The 20,495-nt window shown below is 52.5% G+C and overlaps 1 protein-coding gene across 3 annotated transcripts in view; it reads left to right on the top strand.

Annotated features, from left to right (window-relative positions):
• The window catches only part of PTPRN2 (protein tyrosine phosphatase receptor type N2), a 998,301-nt gene that overhangs the window by 89,041 nt on the left and 888,765 nt on the right, over window positions 1-20,495 (top strand). The window contains exon 2 of one of the 3 annotated variants that reach the window (XM_004090276.3): window positions 3,703-3,753. The exons of 1 other annotated variant lie outside the window; for it this stretch is intronic. In XM_004090276.3, coding sequence (XP_004090324.1) covers window positions 3,703-3,753 — 51 coding nt within the window. Of the gene's footprint in view, window positions 1-3,698; window positions 3,754-20,495 lie in introns of all 3 variants that reach the window. One more of the 3 variants, XM_012512304.2, reaches the window with a different exon arrangement.

Raw genomic sequence — 20,495 nt, 5'->3', positions numbered from 1 at the left:
TGAGGGTGTGCATGTGTGTATGCATGCAGGTGTGCATGTGTGTGTACGTGTGTGCATGCATGAGTGTGCTTGTGAATGGGCATGACTGCATGCATGTATGAGTGTCCATGTGTGTATATGTGTGCACATGTGTGTGTGTGCATGTGTATGTGTGCACATGCTTGTGTGTGCATCGTGTATATGTGTACACATGCTTGTGTGTGCATATGTGTATATGTGTGCACATGCGTGCATGACTGGATGTGCTTGTCTCTGTGCTGAAGCGGGAGGGATAGTGGACACAGAGTGAGGAAGAACCCCTGGGCACCACAGCCCTGCTATAGGGTTCAGCAGAGGAGCAATTTGAGAATTTGGGGAATGTCACATGTTTTCATGCAAAAGGGTGGATACTACATTGAAGTGAAGGAATTCCAGTTTCAAGTGTTGGGCACACAAGGTTAAGGGCCCCACAGGCCGCTGTTGGCTTTCCTTGTGGATTTAGCTTCTTGGCCTCAGAATGACATCTGGACCTTAGTGTACGCAGTCTGTGGGCTGACAGGGTACACAAGTCCAGGACGCCACTTGCTGCCACATGTGGGGTGTGGAGCCCACTTGAGGAAGGCATGTGCCCGAGGCGCCTGGGCTGGGCTGAACCAGTGTCTGCCGGAGAAAATGTCTTTTCTCTGGATGATTTATGGTCATAATTACTATTAGTAGGTGGCTGATATTTAAAATGAAATTTGCTCTTTTGTAATTTTAGAACAAATAACTTAGTCAAATTAGCATATCCACTGGCTGGGTGAAATATGCATAACATTTGCCGCTCTGGTAATCATGTGAAACGCTGCTGCTGTGTTTGCCTCTCACCAAGGAGTGCTGCAGGGTTTCCACTGTCATTTCTCATCAGTCCTCTGGAGTAACGAATCAGGTTGGGCACATGCCAGTAACAGGTGGTTTTCCAAGGTCAGGATCCAAGAGATCATTTGATGCACATCTCGTTCAGATCACATCTAATTGTCAGCCACGATTAAGGCAGAGACAGGAAGAAAACAGAGGCTTTCTTCCTGGTGCCTCTGCTAGCAGAGCTCCGTCATCTGCCATTTCCATGTGACAAACATGGAGTTAGAACGTGAGCTGTCTGCAGCGTCCTTGCATCTGCCTTCCCCCAAGGTCTCTGTTCCTCCACACTGGAGATGCACCCTAGAATCCTGGGCGGAGTCCTGTAGCTCCTGCCAGAGCCGGAACCAGGGATGTTCTACGACATCGGACTAACCTCCAGCACATCTTCGGTGTGGTCACATCCTTACTGCTCCCAGCTCCTCCTCTGTGCGCCTCTGTGTGCCTGGGGCAGGAGGGGCCCTCACAGCTGAGGCTCTCCCTCTGGGAGGCAGTGAGGGGAGCCTCAGAGGTCACCGTGTGAGGATCTGAGAGGTCCGCTAACCTCCATGCTGACCTTGTCAAGGTCACTGCTTTTGTGGGGAGTGGTGTCTGCCTCTCCTCCTGCTGTTCAAGTGCCAGGTGTGTGTCTCTCAGAATGTTCCCTGCCACGCTTCTGTCGGCCGTTCACCTCCTCTGCCTGGCTCAGGCACTTGTTGAATGGAGAAATAATGCAGAGAATGCAGACCGAATGTGGGGTTAGCTGATGGGTAAATGGGATTAAGAAATGAAATGCTGGCCAGGCGTGGTGGCTCATGCCTGTAATCCCAGCACTTGGGAGGCCAAGGCAGGTGGATCACTTGAGGTCAGGAGTTCGAGACCAGCCTGGCCAACATGGTGAAATCCTATCTCTACTAAAAATACAAAAATTAGTTGGGTATGGTGGCGCATGCCTGTAGTCCCAGTCACTTGGGAGGCTGAGGCAGGGGGATCACTTGAACCTGGGAGGCAGAGATTGCAGTGAGCCAAGATCACGCCATTGCACTCCAGTCTGGGTGATACAGCGAGACTCCATCTCAAAAAAAAAAAAAAAAAAAAATGCTGTTTTTCATGAGATTGTTATTTCAAAACAAAACAAACAAAAACCCCAAAAAACCAAAAACAATCTCTGCTTGGATTGGAGACTCCCGTCAATGGGTGTCCACCTGCCTGTGACTGCTGGCAGGCGATGGTGGTGGGCACTGGGCTGGGCAGGCACTGGCTGGGCAGGCCAGGGCTGCACCTAGGCCACCTCCTGGGAGGAAGCAGACCACAGCCAGGGGCCGCCCTGCAACTGTGGAAGGCTCGTGAAGCTGTTGTGAGACGAGCGAAGCTGCGTCCTCCTGTGAACTCCCAGCGTTGGGTCCTGCTAGGCTCTGTGCTGCCTTAGTTCTGGAATGATGTTTAGTTTTAAAGCCTCCGCACGTGCTGGTTTAAGGCAACTGAGTGCTTCCTCTGTAAGGGTTTTAGGCCACAGCTCCCTCAGGAGTAAGTAGTGATTGGAAACTTTAACGTGACCCTGGGGGTGAATCCCTCAGTAATTCATAACTTTCTCCGGATTCCTCGGTTTCTTTGTTCACCCATTTGCTCCTGGGCACCTGCCCTGTGCCAGACACACAGAGGGCATGGGAGGAAACAGTAGAGGGTGGAAAGAGGCATGCGCCCGGCTCCTGAACTCCAGGAGAGGGAGATACACACTCAATCCACAGTCACTGCACAGTGTGGTGAGTCCCGAAAAGGACGCCTGGGCAGCCCAGGGAGAGTCTGGGGCTTCTGCAGGGATCTTAGCGGATGAACAGGCGTTTGTAGGTTGGTGAAGCAGGATTGAAGGCACTATGCTTTGCAGGAATGAGTGAAAGACACGGCGTGTTCAGACCACACCCGGCCTTGGGTGAAAGACACGGCGTGTTCAGACCACACCTGGCCTTCGCCGGGGGTGCGACTCCCGCGTCGTGGCCCTGGGGCCCTCCCGGTTCTGGTGTCTTGTGTGCTCAGGCCCTCCCCGGAGCCGCTCCCTAGCGGGGTGGTGCTTTCTGGACCCATCTCTCTGTGTTTAAGACAGGCGTGGACGTGGAGCTGAATGCCAGCCTTTGCCAGCCTGCCCGGCCGCGGGGGATGCGTGGCTTGGGGTCGCCTGGCCTCCCAGGCACCGCGGAGCTTTTGGAGCCCCTTCCTGGGTGGGGACTGAGGCGCTGCCTCCGCCCCGCGTCTTCTCCAGGGCCTGGCCCTGCCTCGCTGGCTTTTCCTGCCCGTCTTCGTCTCCGCTGCCTCCGCTGCCTCGTTTCCTCTCCCGACCCTCTCCTGCGTCTCTTGTCTGTGGCCACGGACGCCACGGTTTGCTTCCCACGCAGCCGGGCTCTCCGCGGAGCTCGTTACCTCCCTGGAAGCCTCCGCTCCCCGGGGCCCGGCAGCCTTGCCTCCGGGGACGCGGTGCGTGCATTGGGCACCCGGTCCAGGGGAGGCGCCGGGCCCAGGGGAGGCCTCAAGGGGAGGCCCCGGCCCCGCTGCTGCTCCCGCCGCCCGGGAGTCTCCTGTGATGACGCCGGCATGACCCTCAGCCGAGAGCTATGGGCCTGGTCCAGGTGAGAGCTGGGCTCTGGGACTAGGCCAGGAGGCCTCGCACGTGGCCGAGTCAGGGGAGCAGCGTTCTGGCTTCAGAATAATCGGCCCCATCTCGGAAAAGCCGGGTCGGAGGAGCCTGCTTGACCGGCGGTTTCTCTGAAATTCACCAGTGGGCCAGGGCGGCAGCCTCGGGGGCCCTCCCCCCTCCCCACCAGCTGACCGCGTCTCTTCTCTGTTTCCCCGCAGGCTGCCTACTCGAGGAGGGCCTCTGCGGAGCGTCCGAGGCCTGTGTGAACGGTGAGTGTGGGGTCCTGGCTGCTGTGCCCTGGTCTGCCCCTCTCCTGCCCGCCGTGCGCAGCGCCCAGCCTGGTGAGCCCCGCCGCTGGCCTGGAGCTGGGGCCGCCCGGGCGCGCTGCCGAGAGGAGGCGGATCGAGCCCCGGAGCCATGGGCTGCGGCCTCGGTGGGTGGGGGGAAGAGGTTGCCCGGGTTCTGGGCGCCCATCGCTCACACCAACCCTTGCTTTCTGATTTTGTTTTGCTCTGCTCTTCGGCAAGTTTTTCAACCTTTTTTTTAAAAATTTTTTTGAGACAGAGTCTCGCTCTGTCGCCCAGGCTGGAGTGCAGTGGGGCTATCTCCTCTCACTGCACCCTTCGCCTCCTGGGCTCCAGCGATTCTCCTGCCTCAGCCTCCTGAGTAGCTGGGATTACAGGCCTGCGCCACTGCACCCGGCTAATTTTTTGTATTTTTAGTAGAGACAGGGTTTCGCCATGTTGGCCAGGCTGGTCTCGAACTCCTGACTTCAGGTGATCCTCCCGCCTCGGCCTCCCAAAGTGCTGAGATTACAGGTGTGAGCCACTGTGCCTGGCCAGGTTTTTCCTCCTTTAAGCCACTGATTTTCCTCTCTTATCAGGCGGATAAGAAAACACATGCAAACGCTGCGTTTTCAGGTTGGGCTGAAAGCCCAAGAGGACGGCAGTTATTTTGAAATACGGGGAGCAGCAGGTCCCGCAGAGCCCCTTCCCTCCAGTGCGGTCAGGCAGAGGGCATCTCCCAGGGCAGATGCCACCCGGGCCTGTCTGATGCTGGTGAACTGGGTGCTGTGCGCGCTGAACGCGCGGGGGAGGGGTAAACTCCAGTATCTTCAGAAAAGCGCTGGGTGGAGCCGCCTTTCTCCAAGTCAGGGGCTGCGTGTGGGCCCGGGGCGCGCTGAGCGAGGCCTTCTCTTTCCCCAGCTCCCCGCCCATCTGTCCTCAGACTGTGGGCAGGAGCGGATTTAATCCTAGCCAGGACGGCGGGGCCTGCCCAGAGGCCCCTCGCACCCACTAATCTCTGCACAGACGTGGGTGCCGGCGGGGGGCTGAGGTGCAGGGCAGGGCGCTGGCCTGGGGTGCCGCCCTCCTGGGGCCTTTCAGGACAGGCCTCCCCTGCACTGGTGCATCCTGGGGGAGCCGAGGTGAATGCGTCTGAGGGTCTGAGAAGCGAAACCGAGGAGCTCGTGCGCCTTGAGGTGGGACCAGCCCTGGGTTCCGGATGGAATTTTGGGGCTGGGGGCACCTCTGTGTCTGTGCCTAGGCAGCTTCTGGGGTCGGGAGGGGAAGCCACGCTGGAGGCGCCAAGAGGAGAGCAGGTCCTCAGCGGCTGCACCTTCTGCTGTTGTCTCTTAATTCGGGAGATTCCTGTGCCGAGTGTGACAAGTGGGAACCGGCAGCTCGTGGGGTGCAGTGTGGGTGGTGGGTGAGGTTCTGGCCCAGCCTAAGACCCCCTGGGGTTCCCTGGCATCTACTCCGTGCAGCTTTAATTTGGAGGTAGCGTTAAGAAAAATAGTGATACTGAAAAGCCTACGTTGCCTGCCTGGACTCAACAGCGTTTGATGATAATGGAAGCAGGTGTGTGTGTTTAATTTAATTGGAGCCGTAAGCAGCCCCAGCAGAATAAAAGCCGAGGCTGTCTCCCCGGCTCCTTGACAAAGGCCGGCCTGGGTGTCCAACTGTGATCATTCTCAGACGTTTTTCTCCCCAACCTTGACTTGCCTCCCAGACATAGAGTCGTCTCAACATCATATCCAGATAATGACTGTGGATTCTTTGGAAGAGAAAAGCAATTTAAATGTAAATACACATATTCAGGCCTTGATTTATAGAAACAGACGATATTTGATTTTTTTTTTTTTTATGATGCACTGAAGGTCTAGGAAACAGCGAAGCCAGTGGCGCCGAGTCTTAGAAAACTGCGCTTTGCGAGGCTGACGGGGAGCGATAGGAGAAGTGGTTCCTGCGCTGCTGGCTCAGGTTTATGGTTGCCATGGTGACTGGTTAGCCCCAGGCTGGCGGGCCAGGGGTGCAGCAGCCCAGGGTGCGGTGGGGGGCGGCTGCGAGTCCAGAACATTCTGTCACCAGCCGCAGGGTCTCTTTCTCTCCCTCTGTCTCACTCTCTTTCCCCCTCTCTTTTCTTAAGGTACATGTAGGAATATATAATCTTATCAAGCTTGGACATGTTTTTTAAAAGCCCAGCAGAGCTTGTTAATAAAAAGAAAGTCAAAAGATAAACATACCACCTTACACCCATCAGGATGGCTAGTATTAAAAAACCCCTGAAAATCGGTGTTGGTGAGAATGTGGAGAAATTGAACACTTATGCGCTGCTGATGGGAATGTAAAATGGCGTCGTTGCTGAGGGAAACAGTATGGCGGTTTCCTAAAAAATTAAAAATAGAGTTTTTAATTTGCCTCAGCAACCCCACTTCTGGGTATGTACCCCATAACACAGGAAGCAGAGACTTGAAGAGCTGTTTGCACACCCATATTCATAGCAGTTAATGCACAACAGCCAAAGGCGAAAGCAGCCCAGTGTCCACTGATGGGCGAATGGACAAGTGAAACTTGGTCCATCCACATGATGAAATAGTACGCAGCCTTGAAGAGGAAGGGAGTGCTGACACTTGCTGCAACATGGAGGGACTTTGAGGCTGTTATGCTGAGTAAAATATGCCAGTCACAAAAGGACAAATACTGAATGATTCCACGCATGTGACGTACTAAAGACAGTCAAGTTCATAGAGACAGAAGGTAGAGTGATGGGGCCAGGGGCTGGGGGACAGTTGGGGTGTCAGTGTTTAATTGGTGGAGTTTCAGTTTGGGACGATGGAAAGGTTCTGGGAATAGATGGTGGTAATGACTGATCAACAGTGTGAATATAATTAACACCACCGAACTATACACTTAAACATGGGTAAGATGGTAAATTTTAATGTGACATATATTTTACCACAATATGCAACTGAAACTATGAAATCGCAGCCTCTGCACGTGCTCGTTTAATGTAATCGAATGCTTCGGCTGTAAGGGTTTTAGGCCAGCTCCCTCAGGAGGCAGTAGTGATTGGAAACTTGAAAGTGACCCTGGGGGTCAATTCCTTGGTAATTCATAACTCTGGAGTAACTTTGGTTATTATAGAAAAAACTGTAAGGGTTCTGGAAGAGAAAGCTTGAGATAAAGTAATCACATAATCCTGGAACAGCTTGTAGAAAACAGTTTAGATGCTGTTACATGGGCATCCTAAATATGAGGAAAACAGGTTTCAAAGAATTTTTAAAGCGGATTTGATTTCATGGTTGATAACTTTAAATGGGACATATCCAAACACAGGTGGTGTGTCCTAAACATTCTAAAGGTATAATAATCAACTACTCCACAATAGAAAAAAGGAAAACAAATCTGTGAAGATTACAACAGATCACTCTTATGTCGGGAAGCGAGCTGGTCACTTTCACGCCCTGCTGGTGGGAGCATGGCCCGATGTGATCATGATGGACACTGACTGGCCAGCACGTTCACGCCACATAAGCGAGGTGGCCCGTGACCCGCAATCTGATGTGTGAGACTATGCCCCAAGAAAATAATCCATTACCCAAAATCCTCAAGAAAACTTGAAGCACAAAGCTGCTCTCTGCAGTGGTGTTTATATTAATTTTAAAACAGTAGAAAAATTGTTAATATTAAACAAAGGAGAATGCTTCTTTAAAGCTATGTTATGGTCACATGATTCAAATGTTAAGCAGACATTAAAAGAGAAATGTTCAGAAAGTTGTTAATAATGTCGGAAAATGCAGGTGGGAGAAAGTAAATGAAAAACTCAGGATCCAAAACAGCGTCTAATACGATGACAGCTGTGCGAAAATGTGGATAGCAGAAAAAGCTAAAAGAAATACACCAGACTGTGAATAGTGGCTCTCTCCGGGTAGTGACTTTTATTTTCTTCATATTTCTCTGGTTTTCCAGTTTTTCACGTGAGCATGTGCCTGCTAAAAGGAGAAGAGAGGTGGGAAGGAGGCACATGAAGGAACCACCACTCCCTTTTAGCTCAGAAAGGAGGAGAGGCCTGTGCAGGAGGGGCCAGAGAGGGGTGGCTGAGCAGGAGGGGCGCAGAGAGGGGTGGCTGAGCAGGAGGGGCGCAGAGAGGGGTGGCTGAGCAGGAGGGGCGCAGAGAGGGGTGGCTGAGCAGGAGGGGCACGGAGAGGGGTGGCTGAGCAGGAGGGGCGCGGAGAGGGGTGGCTGAGCAGGAAGGGTGCGGAGAGGGGTGGCTGAGCAGGAGGGGCGCGGAGAGGGGTGGCTGAGCAGGAAGGGTGCGGAGAGGGGTGGCTGAGCAGGAGGGGCACAGTGGCTGAGCGGGAGGGGCGCAGAGAGGGGTGGCTGAGCAGGAGGGGCACAGAGAGGGGTGGCTGAGCAGGAGGGGCGCAGAGAGGGGTGGCTGAGCAGGAGGGGCGCAGAGAGGGGTGGCTGAGCAGGAAGGGTGCGGAGAGGGGTGGCTGAGCAGGAGGGGCGCAGAGAGGGGTGGCTGAGCAGGAGGGGCGCAGAGGGGGTGGCTGAGTAGGAGGGGCGCAGAGAGGGGTGGCTGAGCAGGAAGGGTGCGGAGAGGGGTGGCTGAGTAGGAGGGGCGCAGAGAGGGGTGGCTGAGCAGGAGGGGCGCAGAGGGGGTGGCTAGTAGGAGGGGTGCAGAGAGGGGTGGCTGAGCAGGAGGGGCGCAGAGAGGGGTGGCTGAGTAGGAGGGGTGCAGAGAGGGGTGGCTGAGCAGGAGGGGCGCAGGGGGGTGGCTTAGTAGGAGGGATGCAGAGAGGGGTGGCTGAGTAGGAGGGGTGCAGAGAGGGGTGGCTGAGCAGGAGGGGCGCAGGGGGGTGGCTTAGTAGGAGGGATGCAGAGAGGGGTGGCTGAGTAGGAGGGGCGCAGAGGGGGTGGCTTAGTAGGAGGGGCGCAGAGAGGGGTGGCTGAGCAGGAGGGGCGCAGAGAGGGGTGGCTGAGCAGGAGGGGCGCAGAGGGGGTGGCTTAGTAGGAGGGGCGCAGAGAGGGGTGGCTGAGCAGGAGGGGCAGAGGGGTGGCTGAGCAGGAGGGGCGAGAGGGGTGGCTGAGTAGGAGGGGTGCAGAGAGGGGTGGCTGAGCAGGAGGGGCGCAGAGGGGGTGGCTTAGTAGGAGGGGTGCAGAGAGGGGTGGCTGAGCAGGGGGGGAGGGGGGTGAGTAGGAGGGGTGCAGAGAGGGGTGGCTGAGCAGGAGGGGCGCAGAGAGGGGTGGCTGAGTAGGAGGGGTGCAGAGAGGGGTGGCTGAGCAGGAGGGGCGCAGAGGGGGTGGCTTAGTAGGAGGGGCGCAGAGAGGGGGCTGAGCAGGAGGGGCGCAGAGGGGTGGCTTAGTAGGAGGGAGAGAGGGGGGCTGAGCAGGAGGGGCGCAGAGAGGGGTGGCTGAGCAGGAGGAGTGCAGTGGCTGAGCAGGAGGGGCGCAGAGACGGGTGGCTGAGCTGTGAGGGGCACAGAGGGGTGGCCGAGCTTCTAAGAGTGCGTCAGGACGACCACACCATAGCGCTGGAGCCCAGGGGCAGAAACCCCGGATGTCCAGGAGGGCAAGAGGAGCAAGTCGCGCTCTCTGCTCGGAGGGAGGTGGAAGAATGGTGACAGGTGGGGGAGGAATGGCTCAGCTACACACCTGTTGGCTCCGTGTCTTGTAGCTGAAGGCTGAATTATGCTGTGACGACCCACAAGCCCTGGGATCGGTGGCCCAGGTGATATGGGTCTGTGGGCCGTTGCAGGGTATCTGCCTTCCCTCCGCAGGTGCCCTCCCGGGACGCTGGCAGCCGGGGCCACAGCAGCAGCGGCTGGGAGGGGTGCCCTTGTGCTCGTGGCTCACTGCGTCGGCCACGCTGATGGTGGGGAGGCTCCTCCTGCAGCCGACTCCCCGTGGTGGGGTCACAGCCACAGCCTTCACATCTCCAATGGCAACATATTCTATTCCAAGCCCTTTCTCCACTGAAGAGGGCAGAAAACCACCAGGAACTGAGGACATCTGTGATGGTGGAGTGTTGTTTGGCCGTGGAAAGGGAGGAAGGAAGCACCGGCACACTGACGCGGAGGAACCTGTGAAACGCCGTGCTCAGTGGAAGAAGCCGAGTCACAAAAATCACGGGGGTCCTGGTTTCATTTATACAAAATGTCCAGGAGGCCAGGGGCGGAGGCTCACGCCTGTAATCCCAGCACTTCAGGAGGCCGAGGCAGGCGGATCACTTGAGGTCAGGAGTTCACAGCCAGACTGGCCAACATGGTGAAACACCATCTCCACTAAAAATACAAAAATTAGCTGGGTGTGGTGGCACGTGCCTGTAATCCCAGCTACTCTGGAGGCTGAGGCAGGAGAATCGCTTGAACCTGGGAGGTGGAGGTTACGGTGAGCCGAGTTCACACCATTGCACTCCAGTCTGAGCAACAGAGTGAGACTCTGTCTCTAAATAAATAAATAAGTAAATAAATAAATAAGTCCAGGAGAGGTAAGTCGGTAGAGACAGAAAGTAGGTTGTGGCCGTGTAGGGCTGGGGAAAGTGTTGGGGGCATGGGAAGTGATGGCGGAGGGGCAGGTTCCCTTTGATGGTACTGAGAGGCTGTGAGGTGGACGGTGAGGTGGTCACGGAACTCTGAACATTCAGAAAACCGTTGCCCAGCCAACTCCTGTACTTTAAAAGGCTGAGTTATATAGTATATGAATGTTTCAATAAAGCTGTTTTTTAAAAAAAGAAAAAAGAACTGAGGATACAGTTAGGCAAGGAGGTAAGCATAGTGAAGGATATAGCCAGAGAATTGCATTTCTTTAATAAGGGGTTACTTCCCTGACCGCAGACAGATGGGCTTCCTCCCAGGACATTCAGCCCAACACAAAACAAGATGGTTGAAAACACTGGCTCCACCATCTGGGCACAAAGCAGAACAATAAGCTCGTCTCTCTCAGATTTGGGAGTTTTTCCAGCAAACAATCACCTCCCAGTGCAACTTAGGTACTAAAAGCACTAGGGTTGTCCCCAAAGTGGAAGACTTTAGAATATTCAAATCCAGAGTGTCTCCCTAATTGTTCGAAGCTATGTGATTAACCCCATTTGGATTTTCGGCCACAGCAAGCAGCGAGGGCCATCAGTGGGAAATTACTGAGTGAGTGGATACAAGAATAAATGAATCATCCTTTCATGGCACAAGAGACACCCCCTTGGCCCTCAGATAAAAGGTTTATATACCACAGTGGGGAAAAAGTAATTTCTAACCCCTCTCCAGGTTCGTGGCTGAGATTTGTGACAAAAGACAGATGAATAAGAGAAAACCCTACCCACTTATTTAATACTGGTTTTCTATGGCACATGGGAGCCTTCAGAAGTGAAGACCCAGGGAACAGGGAAGCCTATTCTTATGGACAGTTGTGCAGAAGTGTGATCGGAGGGCAAAGGGCGTGCTCTGATGCCATAGGCTGAAGGGCTCAGCAGGGCCTGTCCAGTCTTCTAGCTGCTTCTGCGTCTTCGGAGATGAGGACATTCCCCTCTGGGCATAGCGAGGCCCCTCTGGAATGAAGGTCTTATGACCTGCCTCCGAGGAGAAGGGGCTGGGGGAATTCTGGTTTCTGTGGTCTGCTTCTGCTGTTTTCTCGAGGGCCACCCTGCCATATTTTGAGGTAGCATGTTCTGAATCCAGTCTATATAAACGTTGCATATCAATTCCCAAAAGTGTGCTTCAGAAATTGCCCAAGAAAAGCTAGGGAATGGGCTCATTTGTGAATATCAAAAAACCACTGATTTAGCATCTACAGGCAGACCTCGGAGATATTGTGGGTTCAATTCCGGGCCACTGCAATAAAGCAAATATGACAATAAAGTGAGTCACACAGATTTTCTAGTTTTCCAGTGCATATAAAAGTTACATTTTACTAGACTGTGGTCTATTAAGTGTGGAATAGCAGTATGTCCAAAAAACATACTGCTTCATTAAAAATGTTATTGCTAACAATGCTAATGATCACCTGAGCTTTCAGCAAGTTGTAATCTTCCTGTGGGTGCAGGGTCTTGCCGCAGTATTAATGGCTGCTGATTGATCAGGGCCATGGTTGCTTGAAGGTTGGGGCAACCGTGGTAATTTCTTAAAATAAGGCAAAGTTGACTGCATCAGTTGACTCTTCCTTCATCAAAGATTTCTTTGCAGCATGCAATGCTGTTTGGTAGCATTTTACCCACAGTAGAACTTTTTTCAAAATTAGAGTCAATCCTTTCAAACCCTGCCACTGCCTTATCAAATAAGTTTATGTGATATTCTGAATCCTTTATTGTGATTTTCACAATGCTCACAGCATCTTCACCAAGAATAGATTCCATCTCCAGAAACCACTTTCTTTGCTCATCCCTAAGAAGCAACTCCTCACCTGTTAAAGTTTTATCACGAGATTGTGGCAATTTGGTCACATCTTCAGGCAGCTCTGCTAATTCTAGTTCCCTTGCTTTTCCCACCACATCTGCAGTTCCTTCCTCCACTGAAGTCCTCAATCCCTGAAAGTCATGCATGAGGGTTGGAATCAGCCTCTTCCAAACTCCTGTGAATGTTGCTATTTTGACCTCCCTCCATCAATCACAAGTGTTCTCAATGGCATCTAGAATGGTGAATTTTTTCCAGGAGGTTTTCAATTTACCCAGATCAATCAGAGGAATCACTATCTATGGCAGCTGTCATCTTACAAAGTGTGTTTCTAAAATATAAGTCTTGGCTGGGTGCAGTGGCTCATGCCTGTAATCCCAGCACTTTGGGAGGCCGAAGCAGGTGGATCACGAGGTCAGGAGTTCAAGACCAGCCTGGCCAAGATGGTGAAACCCCGTCTCTACTAAAAATACAAAAATTAGCTGGGCATGGTGGCATGTGCCTGTAGTCTCAGCTATGCGGGAGGCTGAGGCAAGGAATTCCTTGAACCTGGGAGGTGGAGGTTGTAGTGAGCCAAGATCACACCACTGCACTCCAGCTTGGGCGACAGAGCAAGACTCCATCTCAAAATATTTATATATGTGTCTTGAAATGGAAATTGTTTTTTGATCCCTGGGCTGCAGAATGGACGAGGTGTCAGCAGGCATGGAAACAACACTCACCTCCTTGTACAGCTGCGTCACAGCTCTTGGGTGACTGGTGCACTGCTAATGAGCAGCCATATTTTGAAAGGAATCTTTTTTGAGCAGTAGGTCTCAATAGTGGGCTTAAAATATTCAGTCAACCATGCTGTAGACAAATGTGCTGTCATCCAGCTTTGTTCCAGTGACAGAGCACAGGCAGTCATAGATTTAGCATGATTCTTAAGGGCCCTGGGATGAACGAGCATTGGCTTGGACTTAAAGTCCTCAGCTGCATTAGCTCCTCACAAGAGAACCAGCCTGTCCTTTGAAGCTTTGAAGTCAGGCGCTGTCTTCTCTCTAGCTATGGAGGTCCTAGATGGCATCTTCTTCAATGTAAGGCTGTTTCATCTACATTGAAAATCTGTTGTTGGAGCGGACACCTTCATCACTCATCTCAACCAGATCTTCTGGAGAGCTTGCTGCAGCTTCTCCATCAGCACTTGCTGCTGCACCTTACACTGTTATGTTATGGAGATGACTCCTTTCCTTCAACCTCATGAACCAACATCTGCGAGCTTCAGAGTTTTCTTCTGCAGCTTCCTCACTTCTCTCAGCCTTCGTGGAATTGAAGAGTGAGGGCCTTGTTCTGGTTTAGGCCCTAGCTTAAGGGAATATTGTGGCTGGCTTGGTCTATCCAGACCACTCAGACTTTCTCTAGATGAGCAGTAAGGTTGTTTCACTTTCTCGTTTTCTGGAGTAGCACTTTCAATTTTCCCCAAGAACTTTTCCTTTGCATTCACAACTTGGCTGACTGTTTTACATGAGAGGCCTCATTTTTGGCCTATTCTTGGCTTTCGGCATGGCTTCCTCACTAAGTTTAATCATTTCTAGCTTCTGATTTAAAGTGAGAGAGGTGTGGCTCTTTCTTTCACATGAATACTTAGAGGCCACTGTAGGGTTGCTAATTAGCCTCATGTCAATATTGTTGTGTCTCAGGGAATAGGGAGACTGGAGGAGAGGGAGAGAGATGGGAGAATGGCTGGTCAGTCACAGAACACACACAGCATTTATCAGTTATGCTCACTGTCTTCTATGGGCATGGTTCATGGTGCCCCAAAACAATGACAGTAACACCAAAGATCATGGATCACAGCTCAGGGATCTAACACTGTGGAGATTACCAAAACGTAGCACAGAGACAGGCAATGAGCACGTGCTGCTGGGAAAATGGCGCTGATGGACTCCTCCGTAGGGTTGCCACAAGGCTTCAGGGTGAGACGCAACCCCCACGACGTGGAACAAAGCTGGAACGTGCTCCTAGGAAGGCCGTGCTCCTCAGACTATTTATTTAGGTTTGATCAAGCAGTGAATTCAATTTATGCTGCAGAAACAGTTGCCAGACCCTACCTTCTTGGAATCTAGAATCCCAACTGGGAAATTCTTGCCCAGTAGAGAACCAGCGGCTCAGTTGTTGCATGGTGCTGCTGTCATTACCCAAACAGAAACAGCAGTCAGTCTCCAGAGCAGGAGTCCCTGCTCCTGCAGCAGTGAGGACGACGACCACTGCGCCGCAGAGCTCACTTGCACCCGCCATCCCATAGTACCCTGTGAGCTCTCCGAGAATCAGCCTTCAGGAGCTGGAGGGTCCGGGAATGCAAGGCTCATTCTGCCCATCCCCACAGGCAGCAGCCAGGACCTGGTCTCTCCGCCGTGTGGCCTTAGCATTTCCAGGCTCTCTGAGTGGTTTGTGATTCACAGAGCGTAGATCTCTCAGTTGCTACCTCATCTGTTTTTCAAACCCATTGTGCTTTTCCGCAGCCTCCCAGGTGTCAAAAGTTATTATTCTATTTTTTTTTCCAGTTCCATAAAACAACAGCTCTGCATATCAGAGTTGCTCCCGCACTCTGGGTGTCCCCCAGATCACAGCAGGAGCTGGCAGACCCCGCCTGTGATTGCTGATCATGAAAATGAAGAGGAAAAAAAGTTCTGAGCTTGTCCAATGGAAGCATTCACTCTGCTTCCTTCAGACCTCAAGAAGGCTTTGGTCAGAAAAGAAGAGCAGAGGAGAGAGGGAGGGAGGCTGTCGGCGAGTGGGTCACCCTTCGGGAGCTCCAGGCCTCTTTGCAGCAACATCCAGGCTGTTTTGTATTGAGGGCTCACAGAAAGTCCAGGCTGAGTACCTCCTGTGCCACGCCGCCCCACTCACACTGAGTAACATGAGCCCCATTCACAGCCTTAGGGTGAGGAAATTGGAATTCAGAAGAGTTCAGTGACTTGTTCTAGGCCACAGCTCTCAGGCAGCCCCTTTGCACCTCGGTCTGTCTGCATCTCTGGCCTCTGTTCTTTACCTCTTCTGCCCCCGAAACACTCACTCGTGGGTCCTGTTCTGCGGCATGTCCACAGCTGAGAAACACGGGAGCCACTGCCCCAACAATGTGGGTATTGTTAGATGTGTGTTTCCCCAGTGACTGTCGCGGTGACACGTGTTTTCATGTCCTGTGGGGCCACTTTCACCTCCGCTTCTGTAAGTTACTGCTCCCATCTTTGCCCCCTTCCCACTGGGTTTTGTCTTTTTCTTGGACTGTGTAGGAGCTCCTTGTCATTGAGAATATGAATGTCTCTGCCACACAAGTTGCTAATTAAACAGCCACTGAATTACATCTCTGTACGGTGTGTCCACAAGTCAGAGACCACTTTTATAAGCTGTGTTTCTTGTCTGCCCCCGCCAGTCTTCCTGATATGAAACCTTCAATGGCTCCCTCTTTCCCACAGAATCAAGTCAAAACTGAAGGGCAGCCTTGGGGTGTGTGGTCCTTCTCCATGTGAGTCCAGCTCAGGGATGCATTGAAAGCAGCTTCCTTATCAGGTTAATTTCGGCATTATGCCCACTCCACTTTCTTTCCCATGCCCTTGTCACGGCTCTGCATCCCACCCGTTCTTTGTGATGCAGGGCGGGCCTCTGCCTCCTCATTCGTTACAGACATGCTGAGCCTTCGTTTCCCGCTCTTCCCCAGTGACACCCATTGCTTGCCCTATGCACAGCACCGAATGCCGGGAGAAAGATCAAGACCTTGTGCTTTCATGCCCTTTCCAGTTGGCAGTTTTCTGAGTGTCTGTAAGGCACTCCTTTCCCTCCTGTAGCCATCCACTGCAGTGCACCTGCAGGAATGCTGGCTGATTTCTGGACAGTTTGGGTCCTGGGGACCAGACATAGCAGTCATGGGCTGAGCCTTCTTGATTCAAGCAGCACCCGGGGCCACGGCTCCCGTGCCGTGTGATGACCCACTCGGCCCACTCTCTTTGCCTCCGTGCCTGCCCCACACTCCGTGGTAACTCTCCAGCAGCCCGGCCTGCCTACCACCCCTTGGCTCTTCCCACTCGGTTTCCTGCCCCAAGGCTCTTGGTCCTGCCCCTGCCCTGCTGACCAGCACTCTCGGTCCTGCCCTCGCCCCGCTGACCAGCGCTCTCTCCCCTTCTCTGTCTTCAGGTGCCTCCCTCTTTCCTGGCCAAGGGTGGATGTGGGCAGCTTGGTCCCCATGGGGGCTGAAAAGAGCAACCTGGCCGTGGCTTGGCTGAGCTTTCAGTTGCTTTTTCCAGAAAGGCACTTCTGCAACAAGCAGGGGGCCTATCCATATCCCAGGCCAGGCCGAAAACCTGGGGTGAGGGGTGGGTGATGCTGCATTGGAAATAGGCATGGATTTCTTAAACTTACAGGAAGCATATGCTATTGGGATGTCAAAGAGTTTTTTGCTTTAATAGAAAATTCAGCACATTCTTTAAAATCAAATTCTCAGTTGCCTCTCTTGAGCCCACTTCGGTATTATTTTAATAGTGGACCATGGCAGCAAAGTCTGATTTTATGAAAAGGGAAGATGTTGGCCTTTACAGTATTACCCACTTTTCTCTTTCAGCTGTGTCAATTAAAATCAATTAAAAAATGAATTATACATATATGGATATATTCAAAATGAACAGTTTGGAGCTATCTAAAATAAAAAGTAAAAATTCTTTCATGTCCCTTCACCAAATCTCACTCCCACTCGGAGGTAACAGACATTTCCCATTTGCTGTATGCCCTGTTTTCTGTGCGTGTTAAAATATGTCAGACAGGACTGCATGATATGTGCTTAATGAAGAAAATCTAGCAGCCAGGGCCCTGAAATGTTCTAACCATCTTTGCATTATTGGTTAGTAACGAACGGGACCATCTCAGTTGTCCCAGCCACCTTGTGGGCAGGGCCCCGCCCCTTCGTCCTCTCAGAGCGGCTGAGGCAACAGGAAGTCCCACAGCTGAGACACGAGACCGCATCACTCCGTGTGACTGGCAGTCTCATTCCACTCCCAAATTCCAATTACACCTAAAACAGGATGGAAACGAATGACTGAACTGAACTATGTGAAGCTCAGCCTTATTTGGTATATTACAGAAAAAGTAACGTGATATTAAGACTTCAGATTAGTGACATGAGGTGAGTTAAAATCAATTCAGCTCAGTTTGGGTCTCACACACACGAGCTCAAATGTGTGAGTGTGACCCCAGCCAATGGCTCTGAAGATGCCGTTCGCTCCTCAAACTTTCCAGGCTTTTCTCTCGTCAGAAGTTTGCTGGGAGGAAGGAGAAGCAGGAGGAACAGAACCAGACTGACGTTCTCGCGTCTCCTCTTACTTGGGCGTATTTATAGCATCCCAGCTAAGGATGCCCTCGTTGTAGAGGAACAAGTTTTACATTTTTTTCCAGCCTCCAGGCTGCCTGGCAGCCTCAGGCGGAGAAGCAGATTGACTCGGTGTCAGGGTCACACTCGGAGGCCCCTTGGCGGCACAGACAGGGTGATGGTGCCTGCTGGGGCCCCTCTCTCTCCTCTGCCTCCCGAGCAGCGTCTGTGCTGTGAATTTTCACAGAGACACAGGCTGATCCTTCGTGCGTCCTTGGCTGGCAGTTGTTGGTGACTTACAGTCATTCATGTGCTGGTGACGGACGGCCCTGCTGTCTTGTGTTGGGACAGCTGTGCGCATTGGTGTCATTGATGATTTGAATTTGGTGCTATCTGGTGTGGCTTTGTAACTAAAGTCATAAATAGTGGAGAAACGATGTGTCTGGTTCTAAATTAACAGTGAGGCCGGGTGCAGTGGCTCACACCTGTAATCTCAGCACTTTGCGAGGCCAAGGTAGGCAAATTGCTTGAGCTCAGGAGTTCAAGACCAGCCTGGGCAACATGGTGAAACCCCTTCTCTACAAAAAGTACAAAAATTAGCCAGGTGTGGTGGCATGTGCCTGTGGTCTCAGCTACTCGGGAGGCTGAGGTCGGAGGATCACTTGAGCCCAGGAAGAGGAGGTTGCAGTGACTGAGCCTTTGCACTCCAGCCTGGGTGACAGAGCCAGACTCTGTCTCAAAAACAAACAAAGCAACAAACAAACGGCGGGAGGAATACAAATCCTATTAAGTATGATATGCAGGTGTCCAAGCCCAGATGTGCAGCCCTGGATTTTGAGGTCTTCCCTCGAGTCAGGACTTTAAGGGAAGAACTCTGGGTCTTGTATTTCTGCACAATGAGGTTCTAATATCTGACTCCCAAATTTCTTCCCCATGAGACTGCCTTAATGATGCTTATGTAGACTGGACTGGAATTCCCACTAAGAGAATAAATTACCCGTTAACCAAGACAGTCTCCAGGTGTGTGTGTGCCTTGGCTTGGAATTCCAATTTCACATTAGTTAGAATAGCTGCTTGACCCCACAGGCCTGAGAGGGGAGGTAGGATTCAAGGAAGGTGGAGGGTGAGCCCAGCAGGGGCACGTCCTAAAAACCCCGATAAGGTATTGGAGTGCCCGGCTGGGGTGTGGGCGTCAGCTGGGGGTGGAGGCGGGCGTGCCCTCCCGAGGGTGTTTTGCTGGGGATTCCTCTGCTGAGTGGGCCCGTCCTTGGTGATTGTCCCTGGTGCACGACAGGCTTGTTAAGCGGGGGCAAAGCGTGCGCAAGGTCACATTTCTCCAGTATCCTCATCTTCATGGTCTCACTGGGAGAGTGGCCGGGGGTGCCTGAGTCAAGGGAACTAGAACAGGTGCTGAAGCTGTTCCCACTCAGAGGAGGAAGAGCACCATCTGGACCCAGAAAGGGGAAGCTGGGGAGTCCTCGGGGCCCTTCGGGGCCTCCCCAGAACTGTGCTCATTGGTGGCATCCACAGGCTGCTCCTCTGGGAGCTTCTTGCTTATCGGGTCCTGAGCCCTCCCGCCTGCCACCGTGGCATCAGGGAAACTCGTGCCTCCCAAGCGCCCCCAGCTCTTCTGCATGAGAAGTTGGAGACTGTGCTGCAGCTGGGGTTCTTATGATCACCTTCCTCGCTCACCAGCGTCTGCCCTGGAGCTGAGCGAGGACCACCAGGCTTCTCAGGGCCTGTCTCCATGGGGCACCAGGAGGCGCAAATGCCAGTTTGCATCATTGCCCAATTTTCAGCTGTCCAGGATGTCCATGTCTGCAGAACACAGTGTGCACGGTCCCACGGGGCGCCCTGTGGCATCACCCGGCCTCTCTCTTTGACTTCTGTCCCGCTGAACAGCGAGCGCTTCCCGAAAGCCATGGGGCAGCCCCACTCCCGGCTCCCTCAGTGGTCAGACGGGCACCCGCCTCTTAGCTGACCTTGGGAAGAGGGTCCCTCTTGGAGGAGGGGTGCCCACATTCTGCTGGGCGGTTGATTCCGGTGGAGGTGGTCCCCATTTGGGGTGGGCATGTGGGCACGCTCTGTGCAACCTGCAGCATTTACTAAGATGCTCTTGAAAGACCGTTTTCCCTGTTACCTCTAGATGCTGGGTGGACTTTCCCATTTATCAAATTAACTTTCTAAAGCCTTAAATTTCAGAGATGTGAGAGGATAAGGAATTGTTTAGTAGATGAAACTCATTTGCATATTTCCAGTGGCATGTCCCAAAACTAAATGGGGTTGAGCATTTCTCAGGGAAAAGTTAACTCGGAGTGCCAGTCACACGCAGTGTTTTCCAGAGGTCCTGGGGGCCTTCCCGTGGCTGAATCTCCTGGTTTAATCTGCTTTTTGATGAAGGAGCAAGTTCTGAATGTGGAGTCCTATAGAGTTCACTGTGCCTCTTGCGTTGGCCTGGCTTCGCTGTGGCTGATGACCAGCTGTGAGGGGACATGGTAGGGCTGCATGGGGGGACTGGGCCAGTGCTGCTCCCACCCAGCACCAGGGCTGATCTCATTCGCTTATAGCCTGCTTTTGCTTTTGGTCTCCTAAGTGCGAGATCTTGGTGTCTACCTAGGAATGTCACTGACGTAGGAGAAAGGGATTTTTTTTCTTTTACCATGAAGGGGTGTCATGGGCCTGCGTGAAAGAAATTAAGTAAATTCGATATCAGCCCCAAGGAATGTTAATATCTGAGATTTATACTGGAGTAGTTTTTGCTTCACAATGTATTTTCTTTTAAATACTTAAAACATTCGGTTTTTAAGCTATTTATAGCCAACCTCTTTTTAAAAATTAATGTTTAAAACGTTTTTTCCCCCCAATCTATCCTGGTTGACTGTTAGACAGTTGGATGGCTGTGCTGTTTTCAAAGCTGAGGTCAAGTTTGAATGAGCTAATTTCAGATCACTCTAGATTTTCTGAGGCTGACATTGTCCTTGGGACGCCATGTTTGGGGAATGTGTTTT

This window comes from Nomascus leucogenys, chromosome 13 (genome assembly GCF_006542625.1).
Source record: "Nomascus leucogenys isolate Asia chromosome 13, Asia_NLE_v1, whole genome shotgun sequence".
Taxonomy (NCBI): domain Eukaryota; kingdom Metazoa; phylum Chordata; class Mammalia; order Primates; family Hylobatidae; genus Nomascus; species Nomascus leucogenys.
The sequence above is the reverse complement of the archived record's forward strand: the minus strand, read 5'-3'. Positions and strand labels throughout refer to the sequence as shown.